Below are 18,416 nucleotides of genomic sequence, written 5' to 3' on the forward strand. Positions count from 1 at the left end.
ACTCCGGCGACCGTAGTTTATTTATACGCAAGCGGTTACTAGATTATCATTAGAAAAGATAGTTATAGTACTCGAACTATGAGCCGAGACATTAAGGAGATAGGTATGATAGCAAGCTCTAGGTAAACATACAACTTCACCGGATGCGAGAAAATATGACAGATTTTTAAGGGAATGTTTTTTATTTTCCCCCCTTTTTTTGATATTTTCTCAGTGACTATCTACCTAAGGTAGCTATTAAATTATTTCTGCATACAAAACAAACAAGATAAACAAGATAACATGCGCATAAGAAACAACAAATCAATATCAATAAGAGCGGACTTCCTAAAGTAGCGACGGCATCATCAGCCTATTGTCGCTAGTAGATTCTTGCCCGCTTACTGATTACGGGTTCTTGACGGTGGCGGCACGTTTAAAAAACACGGCAGGGATGAGGGACCATCGCCGGTTCGGTGATCGGTATCCTCTTGCGGGCGAGGAAGAGGCCTGAATTGCCCTGGAAGTTCCCTGTATGAGGGCTGCTTCGGATGCTTAACCGGATTTATAGGCTTTGGGGGAATGAGGTGACGGGGCCGTGAAAAGATGGTGTTGCGGGAAGCCGCAGCCCAGGCTGGAATTTCATCAGGCACTTCCGTCGGTATATGTAGAGGTTCTTCGACAGGAGGTAGTGGATATGGTCGTGGTGGTTGTGGTCGTGGTGGTTGTGGTTGTGGTTGGGGTGGTTGTGGTGGTTGTGGTCGTGGTTGTCGAAAGACGTCAGGGAACGTGTACTTCTGCGGGATTGTATCTCTTTCAAAGTTGCGAGAGTGGTTGTCGTGACGTCGTTCCCCACCCCAACCACGTCTTACCCACTCATCAGTATTAGGATTTCTTATGAAATCGGTGGGATCTTTCTCTTCAGGTGAAGGCGGGTTGGTATGATCAAACGTATACCTACGTGTGAATGGACCATTATATGGCAAATTGCGAGGGGCATTATTTTGCGAATTGTCAGGGGCGTTATTTTGCGAATTGTCAGGCGAACGACCTCCGTAAATAAAGGTCACGTTGTTTATGTTGTGGATGTTAACCGAGAACTGTCTGGCTGATACAGATCCATCTGTGAATTCTTCGTACGATAACGTGGAGGGATCCATATCGACTTCTTCCCGAGGAGTCATCAAAGGTGGGGTCGTAGCACACGACGGTCTATCCCGATCAGTCATCAGACGGGGGGTCGTTGGACACTCATGTATAATGTTGTTGTAATCCATTTTCGTGGCGCTGATAAGCTTCCGGAGAATCGAATTGAGTTAATTATGTATAACTACCTACTAGGTACTGATAAAACTGTAGGAAGTTATCTGTTGTTACTTGATCTTTGAGTGTAAACAGGATGATGAGGAAAAAAGATTTGAATTGCTTGGGGGACGGAAGGGAAATTTTATAGGCCATGGTCCGGTGCCTACAATAAGAAACTGTTCATTTCAGCATTTCTGTTCCAAAACAACCGACTTCAAGCGGATTACGAAATACGTTACTGCTGTTAGTTCGTTGTCACCAGAAAACAGCACAATAGTATAGAAACGTACTTTACCTAGGCATCTAAGACTAGGGGATTATTGCTCTATTGTTTCTCTATAATCTTAATCTTTGTTATTTTAGATCAGGATGATATGATAGGAAATCGATATAAGCTAATAAAACAAGCTGGAAATGAACAAAGCGTTCAAATAGCTTGCCTACTAGGCAAGCTAGACCGTATGAATGAATGTGTTACTACTTGTCCTATATTATAGTATTCCAGTGGCTTCTAGTTAGCCCAGATCTCTACTGTTTAGTCCAAATGTACAAGTTGAAGTCAATATTCAGTTTTCTCCCTTGTAGTCCTATACAAATGACTTTTACTGCCGGCGTATCATTCTTTAGGCCATTCAATAACCGTGGTAGCCATTAAAGACTGTTCTAGCCCTTTCACGTAACCCCGACAACTGATATCTTCAAGTTTATTATGGAATAAATTCGCACGTTCATTACTCTATATCTCAGTATCCTTTCAACTCTAGGCATTCTACTCTACCCCTTTCAAGTTTCCATACCCGGGACCATAGTTCACCGACTTCTGAAGAATGTGCTCGGGTAGAAGTTCTACCCCATCCCCGAATACATTGTTTATCTTCCGTTGCTCCAAGCTTTGTCAAAATTGTCCAAAGCTTTCTTAGCCTTGTCTTCATAATACTCCTGCCTGTTCTCTCCCCCCTTCTTAAATTGAACTACACCAGACACTTGCTCGTGAATATTTGGCTCCGCGTTGAGATATGTCGCCACCATATAAGAAACTTGGCTGTCTTTCTGGCTAGAGACAAGTTAGATATGGACATCTCTAAGACTTCTTGACAATACAGCACGTACATGGTGGTTGCTCCCGATGGCTGGTCGCTTGGGCGATTTGAAGACGAAGACATAATTCAATGACTTTGGCTTGGGAGGTCTAGCGTGTGTATTTCAATAATTTTAAATTCAAGATTCTTGACTCAGTTCCGCATTCGACTTTATGCTGAGGTTTGCAAGGACTGTGAAGAAAAAGTGAAATGAACTCTTCTGGAACTTGACATGTATTGTATATTTATATTGTGCTATCAGCTGCTGTTTAGGCAAACTACTTCATACTCAATCGTTTAGTTTACCGCAAATACTCCCTAGGCTCTGGGTAATTGAGGTTCTGTATGTACGTTGCGACATCGCCTTAACCTGAGCGGCTGGTTGGCATATTCATCATGTGTATAAACTATAATGCCATATCCTGAGATGATACTTCACATGCTCAGGTTATGACATCCTTACGAACATCGCAACGGCCGTCTTAGTTTGTGACATAACCTGGCCAGGGTGGGTGCTGTATTACCTTATCTGCTGGGTACCGTATGAGACAAACGGAAATGCTACGTTTGATATACTTAGGGCTATTATACGTAGCGTGGGTATTATTGGCTACCTCCTATTAACGCCCTCGGCTTCGTGTACTCTCATTCGTTCCTTGATGAAATGACGACGAGTTATGGGCCAGGCTTCGTTTTGTACTCTTGCGTATGTCTTATAAGTAGGGGTACATGGATACCTTAGGTACCTACCTACCTACGTGGCTGTGGCGTCGTAGGGTACCTATTGCCTACGTAGGAATCGCCGAATCCGATGCTCAGGCTCTGGCAATCGGATTTCGGTGAGCAGTTTCTCTTATGCAGGTTCTGTCATGTGCCCACATTGCATATTATACGTCAAAACTGCCCTTCCGAAACTCTCTGGGTGACATATCCTGGGAAGCCTTGAAAGCTCTCCAATTTCATTACTTCTTCATCTATTTATACCCAACTCTCCTCAACAAAATCGTGGCTTATTCGCGAATTCTGTCTTGATTTCTATGCATTCAAACAATCATTCTTCCAATGTCTTCAATAATTCGAACAGAGAAGATTCCGGATACTACTTGGGACCTTCATAAGGATGATGTTCTGAAACTGTATTTGGACGATCGTCGCTTTTTGAAGGACATCGTTGATATAATGAGGACCGAACATGGATTCGAAGCGACGTAAGCAGACCCATCCTCTTTTATATCCTCATCTGCTAATCTATTAATTTAAAGGGTTTCGCAGTACGAGGCACAATTTAGAGCCTGGAAGGTTCGAAGAAATTTGAAGGCCTCAGAATGGCGCCGCATTTTCTGCACGTTAGACAGTTTGCATCCGGGTACCATAAGCCGAGTCATTCTATCAGGCAGGGTAGTTGATGAAAAAACAATCCGTCGTGCCAGGCGGAATTGTAAAAGCAAACCTATGAGAATCGAAGACAATTCTCAAATGGATGATTCCTTCAATAATGAGACCTATGACTTCTCTATTGAAATCCGAAACCAAGACGGCACTTGGTCTCAATTCCTGGGAGGTGATGGAGGTGATGGTGTCGATCCAATACTGTCCTCGCCTCATTCAAGCTTCGATAACATTCACACCCCTCAGGATCCGATGCTGATAGACGAACCTTGCGATATCGTGGAGAACCCGATGGTCAGATCACATGACAGCCTAACTGACAACATGCATTTCTGTGCGCCTACCGGGGCTCCCATAATGCCAGCCAACATTGACGACTGCGGACAGGGTGGTTTCGTTGAGTTCTTAATGAATAATCCTAGCCCGATAAATTGGCCCTCGGTCACATTAACCCCAGGAAACTTCACGGCACAACCCTCTTTCATGCGGGAGAGCTCTAATATCAGCTTCTCACAGCCATTGCAATTCGAACGCTCTTTGAGGGACCCTTACGAATGGCTCAAAATTCTGTCTCTCGGTAAAATTAGCAAGCAGCTCGCATCATGGAAAAGCCACTTCCCTACGATCCAGAACGAAGTCGTAAGGCCATTGGGGGATGTGCAAGCGTATATGGACGTTTCCGGGTCAAGACGCCAGGAATTCTCCCATTCTAGTTACTATCTTCAAAAACTCAAAGCATTGGTACCAGAGAGTTTGCTTCCAAAACAACGGGAAAATGAGATGTTCGTGACAAGCGCTATTAGTGAAACTCTTAACGATAAAAGTTTATTTCAAGGACTTGTCTTTGCGATTGCGAATAAGCTATTGGGTATAAGGAATATTCCTATGGGATCGATACTGAAGCTATTCGCACATTCCGAGAAAACCACTACAATGCTAACCCCATTTCCGGAGGCTAGATACGACCACGTCACAAGAGCGCTTGCGGAATCCCTTTTCGAAGCCGCAATAGAGGAGAGCGAAAATGATGTTCTCCGTATGGTCCTACGCACACGCTTAGTTAGCGCGAATCAGGTTATATCTACCAAGCACGGATCTCATTATATAGCAATTGAGCGTGTGGCGGAACTGCGCAATTTGGCCGGTATGGAAATCCTGCTGGAGACGGAAGAAGACCTTACTCAAGCAAACCAGAATAATCTAATACAAATCTACACTAGAGGTCTGCGAACTTTTGACGCAGAATGGGTACAATTTTGCCTATTGATACGAAACCGTTGGCCTAATGCAATTATTGAATCATCCTGGGACGACAGATATTTTAATACTTGGACCGTAGATGCAATTCGGTTGTCGCTCACTTCATTCACACCTCCTGAGCACTCAATAATGATGGGACATGGGATTTTGCGGGGTATAGCAGAGACAATGGAAGACAGCGAGGCAGTAGATGCTGTACGCCTTATCCATGACAACTGCGAGAAAACGGGGTGTAGCTGTTTTTACGGCGACCATGCAAATCTAGGAGGTGCTTTGTTCAAAGGCGCTTATAATGGTCACTATGAGCTTACTGAATTCCTACTCCCGCTCTGCCGTCCTAAATACCTACTCGCAGCCTTTAGCGTCTCGATTAGATCACACCGGAGTGATCTAGTAGCCCTCTTCATGGAGCATATAGAAGATTTGGGACGTCCACTTAAATCTAATCTCTGGGAATATGATTCTTACGAAAGCGACGACGAGTCTGACCACGAAAGCGATGACGACGATTCTCTTCTGTCTCCTTTAGCTGAGGCTCTCTTATCAAACGATACAGCACTAGTGAATCGCCTTGAAACAGTAGGTGCACTATCCGTGGCCAGTCTTGAGGACGTCATGGCCGCAGCTGTGGAAATTCGAAACATTGACTATATAAAAAGACTTCTAGACCAGTTCGACTCTATAAACCCGAATACTTTGACAATCGCACTTGTCATAGCAATAGAAAACGGGTTTGATGATATCGCCCTCATCTTCCTAGACGCGGGAGCTAGTGTCAACAATAAAATCCAGATAGAAATCAATGGGAAAAGGTACTATGGCCTGCCATTGAATGCAGCTATCAAGCGAAGGAATTTTCAACTCGCACATACTATATTAAATGCAGACATTGGAACATCGGGAATCGATATTACCACCTTTCGGGTAATTTACGAATCTGGTGCCATATCTATATTTAATGAGGTCATGAAATCTATGGCGGATATGCTTTCTGAAGTGCCTTTTGCGAGCAACGATGAACCACTGCCGAGTCTTATTTCCGACGTGTATGAGGCCGGACAGTATGATATGTTAAAGACTCTTTTATCTTCACTGAAACGTAACTGTTCAGGCGTGGATGCATGCTTCGATTACGCGATCAAAACCGGCAATATTCGATTAGTACAATTTATGCTATCTTATGGAACAGTTGAGATACCCATACCCTACCTGGCGTTTGCGACCTATATGGGCCAAACTGCTATACTCCGATTGCTCTTACGTCAAGTGCAAAACAATGTTACACCTTGTTCAATACCTCTCCCACTGAGTAGGGCAATTTTCAATAATGGCCGCGACGCTCGTTTCAACTTTGAATGCCTGGATATTCTCTTTGCATCGAAAATATTTGATTTGGAAGCTGTTAGCATAACAAAGGAAACACCGCTAATTACGGCTATTCAAATTATAAATCAGAACCCTGATTTCGCGTTTGTCATCATAAATAAGCTTCTAGAGGCCGGCTGTAATCCAAACGCTTTAAACACTGCAGTAACCACGATTGGGGGAACACGGATTTCTGAAACCGCATTATTACAAGCTATCGGCAAAAGAAGCGAAGAGCTTGTGCGAATATTGATAGACCGAGGTGCAGATGTTCATGCCGTCACAGGTATTACAGTACAGCAAACGCCGTTGCAAAAAGCTGCGGAGGTCGGTGACTTAGCTATCGTGAAGCTGCTTCTTGAGCATGAGGTGGACGTGAATGCTCCCCCGTTAACACGTAGCGGCGGCACAGCTCTTCAATTTGCTGCAATCAGTGGAAATTGCAATGTAGCGGCTGAACTATTAAGTCACGGTGCGCTTCTGCATACACCACCATCATCAAAGGTAAATGGACGATGGCCTATTGAAGGGGCTGCGGAATATGGGCGCTTGCACATGATTGAATATCTCTGGATAGTTAAGGAGAACACGTTCCTACCCGAGGGCTGCGAGACTGGCTTCGAGGAGAAGTACTGCCGTAGAGCGATGAAGCTCGCCGAGAGAAATGAACATATCGCATGCCGGAATCTGATCGCCGAAAAGGCCGGGTTGAGTATCAATGATATTTAGTTCACTCTGTTTTCTATTCCTACTATGGCTTGGGTCTATTAGAAGAGGGATTTTATAAATATTCTTATTATGTCGGGGTTGTTTTGATGATACTCTCTCTAATGCAAACTAATTTCAATATCAACCATGCCTATCGAGTGTCGAATTAGGTGCTTTCATAGGTACCTAGGTACCTATCAGCCTTGAAGTTTCTTTGGGCGTAACATTGAAACCGCCGACTGCTTCTCTAAGATAGTAGACACATCTTGCTCTACATAACCGTTTGCTTCGTAGAGTGGCTTTCCGGCAGGACTGGCATCTAAGTAGCACTCGACTCCTAACTGATCAGCTAAATCAGTTCCCCACTTGACTAGCGCGGTGCCATAACCCCTTTTCTGAAATGCCTCCATCGTAGCAAGCACTTCCAAGACTACAATTTATATCATATTTAGCTCAATCGCCTCAATTTGGATCATTTAGGGTCTAAGTGGGATTCGGAAGACATTTAAAAGCATATAAGGTACTTACAGACATGACCACGGTCGCCCAGAACGTGAGCATGCGCCTTCTCCATGCGGCTAAAGAAATCATCCACGGCGGCATCGCTGAAATCCGGTAAGTCGTCAACAGCGGGCCACCTCGCACGCCATGACTGCTTCGCTGCGTCGCAACCCTCTGGTACGATGCGATATATAGCTATCGCAGCAGGGATACCTTTAAAAGGAACGCTTTAGTAGAGAACGCTTCAGCAAAGAACGGCGCCGAGTACGTACCGGTATCCGGACTGCGCACGATCAGACACTCGGTCTTCAGCTCATCGGGTCCCGGGGCGGGCCCAAGGAACTGCTTGAAAGCGCGCTGGAGCCAGAGCCTGCCATCGGGCGTCTGCGGGAAGATGCGCTGCATGTGTTCGGAGCCGAACGCGTCCCACCAGATGGTAATCAGCCCCGGAATGTCGGATACCGAGGGCCGCTCCACAACGGCGGTAGTGGGGCGATCTGTCGAAGCCATGTTTTCTCTCCGAAAATTGAGAATTATATATATATTAAGTTTGAACTATGAGGGGGATAGTCTGACGTTGTTGGAAATCATATAGTAAGCTGAAGAGAATATAAGGTTGGAGAGAAATAATATCGGTAAGCTTACCTGTCGGGAAGAAGGTACTTTCCCTTATGTACCTCCCGAACAACCAAGAGCGGGGACATTGGCCTGGACATCAGGTTAGACTTACGGCGGGGAATTGCATAAGCATGCTTACGTAAATGCATATACCCATTTTATCGGCATTCGATACCACTATCCAAGCTAAATCTCCCATAACCCGTCTGTTAGCCATAAACATTGTCTAATCCTGTAATCATCTTGAACATCGCGCCTTAATAGGTAAGGAGACATATATATTGGTAGGTTATAGATTTGCATTTTATACAGTGCTGAAACTATTGATCAAGATATTGTCCTTCGACAGGAATAAATTCCGATATCAGCCGAGCCTGATTCTTGTTTCTTTACTATGGCAATCTCTTGATTCCGTACAATACCTACGGAGTAAGTACTATTATTCAAGGGGATGAACTAACACTATCCGCTGGTCTTTAAAGGAGTAGTCGCCTACGTAGGGAACGGTTCGGCCTCTAGTACTACAACGTTTAATTAACCCTTCACGAGCTAGAGCCGCAGCAGTGTAGGATCTTACAGGACCGCTCCCGATGACTAAGATTGTCAAGTTTTTGTTTTCAGTAGGTGTATACCTTAAAAAAGGTGCGTCATAGAACTACTATATATACTTGACTACGAACATTAGGTCCGGGACAAAAGTCTTGCACATCCGAGCTTGACAAAGCCACGTGCGAATAGAAAAGAGATTGCACGGTCATATTAAGCTACAATGGCTGATATCGCTGTAAATATAGCAGATGCACAGGTGGTAAGCGACCTAGATTTAGTTGACGGGCCGCTATCCAACCTTCAGTCTAGCGTATGGCTCATACAGTATCAGTAAGTCAAAAGATGTATAAAACACGGTGCTAAAAATCTGGACATATACAAGACTTTTGGCCTGGCCCTTTACGTGACCAAACACATGCGGGGAACCAATCAGCGCCAACACAAGTTGCCCAATTAGGTATATGCCTAACTTACGTAAGGTAGCGCTTGGAATTTTGCTTTTGTTGTATGAAAACGGATGCCATACTATGGGCAATGAAACCAACTGTTAGTCACAAGCAAGCATTATGTTTAGATAGGGACAATAAGATATACAAGGCTTAAAGCTGTAGTGTGTCTACATACAAACGGCGTAATAAGTACCTAATTTAAACCACGAAGCAGAATCACATGCTCGTTTTGGGACTTTTAAGTCTTGGCTGATCTCAGACCCAATATGTACATAACAGGCTCTAGGCCATTCTCTTCTCTTAAGCTGCTCTATTATGGTTAATTATTTTCACAAGTATATCTGTTCTGGTAGCATTAGAAGAGTGATAGTGCAGTGCCAGTGCTGGCGCCCCTTTCCGTTATCTTTCTTTTGTGGCGTTTAACACCTAAAATTCTGTCGCATATTATACGCCATGGAGAAAAAGTCTACCTCCTTTCTTTATTATTTGTCATGAACCATTTCCGGATGCAGTTTACGGAGATACATTTCTTTACTCTGATTGAGGAGTTATTAATATTTGCTGCTCATATGTACGATTATGGTCGAGGCAACATTAGATACCAAAATCTTGATTAATGCTGCTTTGAGTTTACTACATAGATGTAAAGGGCACTTATATTCTGACTTCGTATTATATGCTAGTAATTAAAGCGAAACTACCTGGCTTATTTCTTTCCATATGTACTTAACCCATTACCAACCTATGGGGGATACTATATAATGTCAAATTATTCCAACAGATGTAACTTTCCATCGCCCTAATCACGCAATATTTAATATGACGTGGGTCTAATAAATAAAATACAATGATGAAAATAAACTCGTTTCTTAAAGCCTAAGTGTCTGCTTCGAAGACGATTCTCCGCCAGAGCTGAGATATATAGTCATTATCTTCCTCTGGTCGATTAGGGTAAGCCGCCGCCAGCTTACTGCCTACAGCAAATCCTACTTGGTTACCTATGTCCCATAGGCTAGGACGGTCTGAAGGCTCAGTCGCTAGACACCAGCAGATGAGCCTCCCTAACAGCGGGTCGAGGAGAGGGTACGGCGCGCCGGGCTCCTCGAGCGGGAGGATTTTTTCGGCATCTGTTGTCAATATTATCCCGCGCTCGGGTAGTGTAACCTCGCCCAAACCCACGTTTACGATATAAGGGCGTTCATCCAAAGTAATCAAACTAACCATGAGCTGCCACAATCGTCAGTCTGTGATCTGTATTCTAAATGAATATCCTAAGTAGAGTACACACCTTGCCTACGTCCCAGAGATTGCTATGTGTAGTTGTGCCCGTGAACTCGATCCAGGCCCACTCTCCAGCATTACCGAAGTCAATGACCTTCAAAATTGGCGTAATCGTATGCTCGAAATCCTCAGGGGGCTCTCCAAGAACAACTTATTAATGTTAGCTCAATATCTCTTATATCGAATACTCGTGAATGGTTGGGTAACTCGCATACCGTTCCCGTTATGGAGGTCACTATGCGATACACCCTCTTCTGGAAGTTCGCCTAATACTCTCTCTCTCTCTACCTTACCATCACTACGGTTTGGAGGGTCCTATGACCAATACAGGATTAGCACCAACTATAGATATGAACGTAGCATGGATTAAAATGCTACCTACCGCCATTGCTATACAAGCTCTTATGACTGTATATCTATTTATTAGCTTAACAAATACGCTTAAGCTCCCAGAATCCTCTGCATAGTGTAGGAAACTAGGTACTCAAGTGATGGGATAGCCGGGTAAAAATTATCAACCTAATAACTTACGGCATAAGAAGAACCTCCAAAGCAACCGATTCGGCAACCGATCTACTTTCTTTCTCGCCTTAACGATAAAATCCGCCATTGAGCCACCAGGCAGCCATTCCATTGTAATCCACTCTCCCTGGACGGCGTTTTCGTCTAGAGGATTATTTTCAACCTCCAGGATCTGGACAATATGTAAAGCACCGCGAAGTCTCTGTGTGTTCCATAAAGGTCAGCCTATTAATAGTTATTCCGTCTACGCACTTAAAATTTCTTCGAATTTCTCATACCCTAAGGTACTCCCTTTCCTTTCTCATAGCCTCCTCCGCAGCCTCTGATTGAAACGCCCTCTTCACCACAAAGTCGTTCCAGACTCCCGTGGCCGGGTTCTGGTATCGGACGCGACTCGCAGAGCCATAACTTCCGTGGGCGATGAAACCTATGAAATCGAATCTTTCGTCGTAGGAAAAGTACTTTGTAAGATCGTCGATATCTTGCCTGGCACTATCCCAAGGAAGCATTCTTTATATTTATAAATAGTAAGTAGGAAAAATCGTATTGTTGTCGATTCGGGTGTTACCATCAGCCGTGACCTTTAAAACGATAGTCGTTTAATATTTTATCGAGTTTACAACACTATTATTTGCATTATTCTCGCTATTACTAATAAGTTAAGACTAACCCTATTGCGTCCAGATCAAAGACCTTTCTTTACATGAGAAGTTGCTTTCATTTAACCCAATGCATTCTTCAGGGGGTCGCTAGTTTCAAAGCATTGGTCCACTTTTCTGAGACGTATAGCCTTCCAAGGACTGAGAATTGGGAACTTTCCACTTCAATCAATATACTCTTATATATTTAATTGATATGCGTATCTGACGATCATGTTTGCATTTAAGTCCTATAACAATGTGCTCATCATAATCTACGTTTCGAAATTCTTCACTACCAAAGTACCTAAGGTACATCCTATCAAAGTGTCTTAAGGCTAACGGGCTACTTTGCTACTGTTATATTCATTCCCTTTACGTTGATATACATCATTGACTTTGATACGACTCAACACATATATTATTCAAGTGCCTGGGATGGACCCTTGAGGTTGCATTATTCAAATTATTCGAAGATAGAATGACTCGTATTTATGATAGTATTGTGCCGATCTACGAAATAAGCGCCAAAGATGCAGGTCGATTCAATCCCTGTTACTAAATACCTAAATATTGTCTTACATGATGCAGAATGCCTACTGTCGTATAATTGAAGCCCCCCATCCACTCGTTCAAGTAATTGTCGGTGTACTTGAATGTCTGTATGTTTACCAATGATATCCTCGCCCTAATCTTTGTGAATCTACGCTCAGTCTCGCCCCTTATCCTTTTAATATTTCCTCATGGATTAGAAGTAGTGGTATTGGAAACTATCCCTAAGTCTGATAGATATCCCACTTGAAGTTCTCAAGAGTCATCCTTCCACTAATTAACCCCCGCCGTATGCCATAAAACTCGTCAGAATGGCATCCGAATCAGACATAGCCACGGCCGCAAAGACGGCTTGCAGACTTTTAGACTCCGCCTTTCCCAGGCGCGTGACATTTCCATCCCATACTCGATACCAGTCTCAGAAATGTCAACCATGGTAAAGTAATACGACTTACTTACCATTGTCTAAACTAACCGAATAAATGCAGGTGTCAGAATTGCTGGCTTCCTGCGGCTTGCTTTGTCCGACCTCAGAACAGCAAAGACGTTGCGGAAGTCATCAAAATTGTGAAGAACGCCGATGCTAAGTTTGCGATCCGTTCCGGTGGCCACAATTCAACCCTAGTTTCAGCAGCATAGATAATGGAGTACGGTGGCATATTAGTGCGCAACCGACAAAACAAAAAAGCGGATGAAAATTCGTCCGACTTGGCACTCGCACTATAATTACAGCACCTACATACGCTAAAGCTCCCTATAAATACAGGGCATTACAGTGGTGCATTCGCTAGAATTATAGTGCTTGAAAAAAGTCTCCGAGGTTATTAAAGGATTCAATTGTCAATCCAATTTTCAATTGCCTTATACATTACACATTCAGATAACTTTACAAAAACAACAATTCAGACATTATAATTGGTATCATTTTATAGCCGTAATTGATGCGAAAATAATGATTTAAGTTGCATTTGAATCGGCCTTTTGGCTGTTGTGTTAAAGTAGAATCAAATAGCGCTTGTCTGGAAAGGCAAGCACGTGATACCCTTTAAAAGCACCTCGATAAAGTCATTCCAACCAGACTTCAGATACTTTAATAGCAATATAATACTCAATACATATCGCATAAACATGCAATTTGGTCCATTATTTTCGCATCAATTAAGGCTATAAAATGATACCAATTATAATGTCTGAATTGTTGTTTTTGTAAAGTTATTTGAATGTGTTGTGTGTTGTGTGTTGTATGTATAAAGCAATTGAAGATTAAATTGACAATGGAATCTTTTAATTTAATTGGTTGATGTTGAAGTTAAATGTCAGCCAATTAAAATCCTCGATTTACAAGCCTTATAATTATAGCGTATGCACCACTGTAATGCCCTGTATTTATAGGGTGCTTAATGGGTAAGTGCGCTATAATTATAGCGCTTACGCCAGCCAATCGGACGAATTTTCATCCGTTTTTTTGTTTTGTCGGTTGCGCACTAATGGTGCACCGTAAATGGAGTCTTAATCGATTTGCGGGATCTTAACATACTAGAAATAGACAGTGATGGGATCTTGCAGGCCGGTGCTGGAAACACATGGGGTAATGTTATATACCTTTTTGGAGGAAAAAGGACTTTCGGCAATAGGCGGGCGCCAAAGTGACGTTGGAATATCAGGTTATCTTCTTGGGGGCGGAATGCCAGCTTTTCCCAATCTCCATGGGCTGGCAGGCTGATAGTGTGAAAGACTTCGAGGTTCGTACCTAAGGTATTCGCACGATCTTACTATATCGCATTCTAACTAGGTTCCTTGTAATTATGTCGTGCTGGCCGATTAGACTGTTATCAATGCCAATGCTCGTGAGAATACGGATCTGTACCGGGCTTTGAAGGGTGGTGGTTCTAACTTTGGTATTAAATTACAATCCTTCACACCCTATCTCTGACTACCTACCTTAGGTAGGTGCTAATATGAAATAATAGGTATTGTGACAAGATTCGATATACAGACATACCCTGCTATATATCTCCAATACAACGTCCTCATGTAACATCCTTCGGGATTCGAAGAGGTACTCCATGCTACTTCTGAGGCCCAAGAGGCAATGGAAACGGACCCGAAGCTAGGCATGTTTGCCAGTGTGAATGCAACATTCATTGCAATTGGAATTTATTATGCCGACTCAGCGGCAGAACAACCAAAGGCTATTGAGACTTTCCTTAACTTAAAAAGTATCATGCAAGTTCTGGTGCCAACGACTAAAGGTACTATTAAGTCTTTGGTCGAAGCTATCGGAATTTTAGGTCCCTCTACTAGGTGTGTACACTATTCAGCCACTACTAGAAGTTGCTTAATTCTAAGTTTCAATAGGCGACTTACGGCGACAACTACTACAAAAGTCTCCTGTGACTTCTATATACAGGTCCATAATCTTTGGCTAGACTCAGCAAGGAGGTACACAAAGACTAGCAATCTATGGTATAATATCCAACCTACACCTACAACCGCTGTGCAAATTGGAGAAGACCAAGGTGGCAATTCCTTAGGACTCCAAAAGGTTCCTCAGACATGTGAGTCTCACTTCTCATCATTAGACACCTATTAGACTCACTGGCTAACGAACTGACGCAGGGTGGTCGTTGGTCGCCGAATGGTCTGAGGAGTCTGACGATACGGCAGTATCCCATGAGCTGGAAGAATTTACTGATGAGGTCTCAAGGCTTGCTAAGGAGCAAGGCCTATATCTGGACTTCAAGTTCATGAATGATGCTGAGTTTTCGCAAAAGGTACTCAGTAGCTATGGCATGGGAAACATGAAGCGATTACAGGAAGCTTCCGCTAAATACGATCGTTTCAGAGATTGCAGAATGGCGGGTTCCTTCTAAGAAATCCTTGAAGCATAAACCGCTTAACTCAAAGAATCTATCCCCAAAACGTTACACTTAGCGCCGTGTGCGAACCTGTCAATATGCTAAACGCTGCTCCTATAGACTTATGGTCCGAAATAAAAACCTTGTGGCCTCTTCTGGATATAACGATAGGTGATATTTACGAGGATTTCGATATATGTCATGAGCGAGCACCGGTTTTCATTGATAATAGCTAATGGAATCCCCACTCAGTTCTTTTCACATTTAAGGGGCTCGAACTTAAGCCTTATTTGGATTACATATTCAATGGCAGGATGTGGGGTCGAGGTAGCTAGATAATTGCTAGAACTTTAGTGTTGGCGAACCGGAAGCAGTCTTAAACGTCCGCCGTGAAAAACATTGAAATTACTATCTTTAGGTAACTTTCCCTTTTTCGGTCCGTCGCCGTCATTTTCGTTTAGGGGTGAAATTGGCCTTTAAGTTGAGCAGCAAGACAAACTTGTTGTGAGATAGTTATATCTTAACTAGAAGATAAAATATGTCTACTTTAACGCTCTTATAATTTACAATATTAGTCTATGCACCCGAGTTATTTCGTCGCCTTGCCGACCAAGTACCCAGGTATTGTTTACGTTGTTACTATACTATGGTAAATTATAAATCTTTGATTCCCTTGAGACTGTTTAATGCCAACATATCTGGCACCAAGGCTGCCCAAAATTCCTCATGGACGTCTTTTCACGAAAGTACGACAGGTCCGAGGTTAGCTACATGAGTACCTGCCATTCGTATTGTCTCCACTCCTCGCTTGCATCTAAGATTTTGGCACGGATTACCTATCAGATAATTAAGCCTTAATTATTGCCACGTGGTTCGTGGCCTGTGAGATCTATATCTGGCATCCGAGGTAGGCTTTTTTCCATGTATGATTACAAGCGGCTATGGGGTTAGCGAGAAGAAATTTAACCTAGGGTAGAGGGCCTAGAAAGCTAGCGCATCGTAGCACAGCTCATGATACAACAGTCTCCTCGCGCTAAACCGAATATTCATCTCGCGTCAAACTATGCCCCGTTCTAACAAGCTTTTCAAACAAGAAAAATGACAGCGACTAAGCAGGTGTTCAAATAATGGCCCACCAGCCAAGAGACAATAGAGGATGAGGGTATTTTCTTAGCATCTGCTAGAATACAATCTTGTTCGAGCCGAGATTAACATTAAAAGCATAGCAGTGAGAATGAGTTCCTAGAAAAGAAAACGAGAAGGTGTAATTATAAAAACTATAGTTTAATGATTTAGATTATTAAATACAAACACATCACTGTTTGTATGATATAATGTAAAAAGCCAACCAGTTATCAGACGAAATATAAGTAGTATAAAGGTACTTATATGTAGAGATCAAGTTATAATGAACCATGGCTTCCGTCAAACGCCTTCGGAGCGTTATTATATGAATAAGGATGGAACATGTAATTGTGCTCTTAATATATTATTTATCAAAATGAGATATTCTATCCCCACTTGAGCGAGTCTTTAACTTGGGTTTAATCTCTTCCGTAGTCAGTGATATATCTACGGTCTTTTTAATCCCACTGGATGATAGCTGCATAGGTGATGTTACCAGTGGTATTTCATCAACACTAGATGAGTTCCCCCCAATCGACCGTTCAATCTCGTCTGAAGATCTTTGATTTTTCGAACGACCGAAACTCTTGTTTAAGCTATGTAGGCTAGAGCCAATGTTCGCTCCAGACTTATTAGTACTCGCGCCACGACTCGATATTCTCCCCTTGGCCGCCCTGAAGAGGGGTCCGAGAGTTGGGAGCGAGGAGCAAATTATTAGGATATACCCTTCCGACACTCCCAAGATATCAAGGTAAGGCACAGGATCTAAATGAGTCTGATTAGCCTTTGCTTTTGGGGATTATAAATGGACGGGCCAACTACTCACAGGTGGGATCTGTTGCAGATATAGCAAAGGCTTGCCCAAGGGCAGATAGCTTGATAACTGACACAACGAATGCGAGGGAGCTTAAGCTTAGAGCTCCGGCGACAGCGAGGCGGCTTCGAAGTGGCATGTTCAAGCGCATAACGAAAGGGATCGGATAGAATGCGAAGAATATATCTAGGAAAGCGGAATAGGCCGACGCGAAATATGCGAGGCTTGACATGACTCTGATATCTGCGCAAGTTCCGCCGACAATAGTTTTATCCCATCCAAACTCGATAGGCTCGCACTGCCTGAACCACCAGATCGACACAGCTAAGACGCATGCTTGAGAGGTGATTCCAAGCGTCCAAAATAAAACAGCCGTCTTTGTGCCGTAATTAAGAATTCGCTTTAGAATAGCGATGATAGCAAACTTCGGTAGCGAAAACTGCCATATTAAAACCGCATTGATGATAGCATTATATTTAAGCGCGTTCGTTTTTTCGTAGTGGCTTAAATCGTATGCATGCTTCCCGAGGCCGAAATCTGTTGCTATTGTGACAAGAATGCACACGACAAGACTGAGGGCGAGACAGAATACGGTGATGTAGTCGTCCAAGCCCAGCCCCGCCCGCTGATACGTCCCGAAACGCAAACGGCATACGATTCTCAGTCCGACTATGACTGTATATGGAAAGGCAGTAAGAATTGAGCGCTGGTAAAGTGGAAGGTGTTTAACGTACTTGTTGTGATTGCAAAGAGAGACCATAGGACTTGGTTGGCGAAGACATCGTAGTCATCTCGCCCAAGCTCAATCATGTTGATAGATGCGAAACCTAAGTAGGTCTTCTGATTGCCGTAGCTTATCAATGGCGACTTAGTAGTCAGGAATGACTCTATCGCAAGTTGAAACGACGGAGCAATGCGTCGCCATACACTCGGTAAACCAGCGGTTTCGCACAGCGTACCACTATAACAATGAACTTAATAGAAATGAATATCGATACCAATAAGCGAAAACGTGGTATTGTAAAGGATTATGACGATTTATGATAATATCTGTAGGTGATCGGCCCACAATACCGGCATTGGCAGCTTTGTGCGATCCCAAGTGAATGGAACTCGACTGATTCGCAGCCGGGGACCCCTTTTCCAACGTTAATTTCACATCAAACTCTTCTCTATCTCGCAATCCACATTTGGCTTGTTGTCTAGAACTCGGAGTGTGTTTACACAATTTTTCAGGTTTGCAATGATCATGTCCGTCTGCTTCTATCGTTCGAACAATCGGCTGATGGCCAACCTAAATGCTCTCCATATGTAAGACGGAGTGGGTAGTAATTAAAGTACCCGGCGAACCCCTTGCCGAATAGAGTCTAGGACCAGCGGATAGATGTCTGTTCTACGCTTAGACTCCGATATCCTAGTCGACT

The 18,416-nt window shown here is 43.3% G+C and overlaps 7 protein-coding genes across 7 annotated transcripts; 3 read left to right on the plus strand and 4 right to left on the minus strand.

Moving 5' to 3' along the window:
- Positions 1-83: 83 nt before the first annotated feature.
- On the minus strand, positions 84-1,370 carry F4817DRAFT_331407 (uncharacterized protein). The gene has a single exon (XM_049302498.1). The coding sequence runs from the start codon at positions 1,254-1,256 to the stop codon at positions 381-383; it is 876 nt and encodes a 291-aa protein (XP_049161071.1). The 5' UTR covers positions 1,257-1,370; the 3' UTR covers positions 84-380.
- Positions 1,371-3,304: 1,934 nt separating this feature from the next.
- F4817DRAFT_331408 (uncharacterized protein) lies at positions 3,305-7,151 on the plus strand. The gene is made up of 2 exons (XM_049302499.1): positions 3,305-3,571; positions 3,626-7,151. Exons 1-2 carry the CDS (start codon positions 3,426-3,428, stop codon positions 7,104-7,106), a joined length of 3,627 nt encoding a protein of 1,208 aa, XP_049161072.1. The 5' UTR covers positions 3,305-3,425; the 3' UTR covers positions 7,107-7,151.
- On the minus strand, positions 7,152-8,264 carry F4817DRAFT_331410 (uncharacterized protein). The gene is made up of 3 exons (XM_049302500.1): positions 7,859-8,264; positions 7,614-7,799; positions 7,152-7,515 (listed from the first exon to the last, which is right to left on the minus strand). Exons 1-3 carry the CDS (start codon positions 8,094-8,096, stop codon positions 7,283-7,285), a joined length of 657 nt encoding a protein of 218 aa, XP_049161073.1. The 5' UTR covers positions 8,097-8,264; the 3' UTR covers positions 7,152-7,282.
- Positions 8,265-9,924: 1,660 nt separating this feature from the next.
- Positions 9,925-11,514, minus strand: F4817DRAFT_363678 (kinase-like domain-containing protein; the record flags this gene model as incomplete). The annotated part of the gene is made up of 6 exons (XM_049306665.1): positions 9,925-10,429; positions 10,491-10,633; positions 10,699-10,798; positions 10,866-10,891; positions 11,015-11,207; positions 11,284-11,514. The coding sequence occupies 6 exons, from the start codon at positions 11,512-11,514 to the stop codon at positions 10,079-10,081; spliced, it is 1,044 nt and encodes a 347-aa protein (XP_049161074.1). The 3' UTR covers positions 9,925-10,078.
- Positions 11,515-12,244: 730 nt separating this feature from the next.
- Positions 12,245-13,102, plus strand: F4817DRAFT_34304 (uncharacterized protein). Its single transcript, XM_049303980.1, has 2 exons — positions 12,245-12,631; positions 12,684-13,102. Exons 1-2 carry the CDS (start codon positions 12,507-12,509, stop codon positions 12,832-12,834), a joined length of 276 nt encoding a protein of 91 aa, XP_049161075.1. The 5' UTR covers positions 12,245-12,506; the 3' UTR covers positions 12,835-13,102.
- Positions 13,103-13,674: 572 nt separating this feature from the next.
- F4817DRAFT_331415 (uncharacterized protein) lies at positions 13,675-15,442 on the plus strand. Its single transcript, XM_049302501.1, has 4 exons — positions 13,675-13,937; positions 14,021-14,499; positions 14,554-14,753; positions 14,815-15,442. Exons 2-4 carry the CDS (start codon positions 14,288-14,290, stop codon positions 15,066-15,068), a joined length of 666 nt encoding a protein of 221 aa, XP_049161076.1. The 5' UTR covers positions 13,675-13,937; positions 14,021-14,287; the 3' UTR covers positions 15,069-15,442.
- A 1,100-nt stretch (positions 15,443-16,542) lies between these two features.
- On the minus strand, positions 16,543-17,802 carry F4817DRAFT_313895 (uncharacterized protein; the record flags this gene model as incomplete). The annotated part of the gene is made up of 3 exons (XM_049300320.1): positions 16,543-16,943; positions 17,005-17,667; positions 17,727-17,802. The coding sequence occupies 3 exons, from the start codon at positions 17,800-17,802 to the stop codon at positions 16,543-16,545; spliced, it is 1,140 nt and encodes a 379-aa protein (XP_049161077.1).
- Between the last annotated feature and the right edge of the window lie 614 nt (positions 17,803-18,416).

Source organism: Daldinia loculata (assembly GCF_022478755.1).
Source record: "Daldinia loculata strain CBS 113971 unplaced genomic scaffold F4817scaffold_12, whole genome shotgun sequence".
NCBI classification, from domain to species: Eukaryota; Fungi; Ascomycota; class Sordariomycetes; order Xylariales; family Hypoxylaceae; genus Daldinia; species Daldinia loculata.

Excerpts from the sequence above, each read along its gene's own strand:
- F4817DRAFT_331407 (XM_049302498.1), bottom strand. The coding sequence starts at position 1,256 with ATGGATTACAACAACATTATACATGAGTGTCCAACGACCCCCCGTCTG.
- F4817DRAFT_331408 (XM_049302499.1), top strand. The coding sequence starts at position 3,426 with ATGTCTTCAATAATTCGAACAGAGAAGATTCCGGATACTACTTGGGAC. Across the intron at positions 3,572-3,625 it reads GAACATGGATTCGAAGCGAC|GGTTTCGCAGTACGAGGCAC; the intron begins GTAAGCAGACCC and ends ATTAATTTAAAG.
- F4817DRAFT_331410 (XM_049302500.1), bottom strand. The coding sequence starts at position 8,096 with ATGGCTTCGACAGATCGCCCCACTACCGCCGTTGTGGAGCGGCCCTCG. Across the intron at positions 7,800-7,858 it reads CGTGCGCAGTCCGGATACCG|GTATCCCTGCTGCGATAGCT; the intron begins GTACGTACTCGG and ends TTCCTTTTAAAG. Across the intron at positions 7,516-7,613 it reads GGGCGACCGTGGTCATGTCT|TCTTGGAAGTGCTTGCTACG; the intron begins GTAAGTACCTTA and ends TATAAATTGTAG.
- F4817DRAFT_34304 (XM_049303980.1), top strand. The coding sequence starts at position 12,507 with ATGGCATCCGAATCAGACATAGCCACGGCCGCAAAGACGGCTTGCAGA. Across the intron at positions 12,632-12,683 it reads TCTCAGAAATGTCAACCATG|GTGTCAGAATTGCTGGCTTC; the intron begins GTAAAGTAATAC and ends GAATAAATGCAG.
- F4817DRAFT_331415 (XM_049302501.1), top strand. The coding sequence starts at position 14,288 with ATGGAAACGGACCCGAAGCTAGGCATGTTTGCCAGTGTGAATGCAACA. Across the intron at positions 14,500-14,553 it reads ATTTTAGGTCCCTCTACTAG|GCGACTTACGGCGACAACTA; the intron begins GTGTGTACACTA and ends AAGTTTCAATAG. Across the intron at positions 14,754-14,814 it reads CCAAAAGGTTCCTCAGACAT|GGTGGTCGTTGGTCGCCGAA; the intron begins GTGAGTCTCACT and ends GAACTGACGCAG.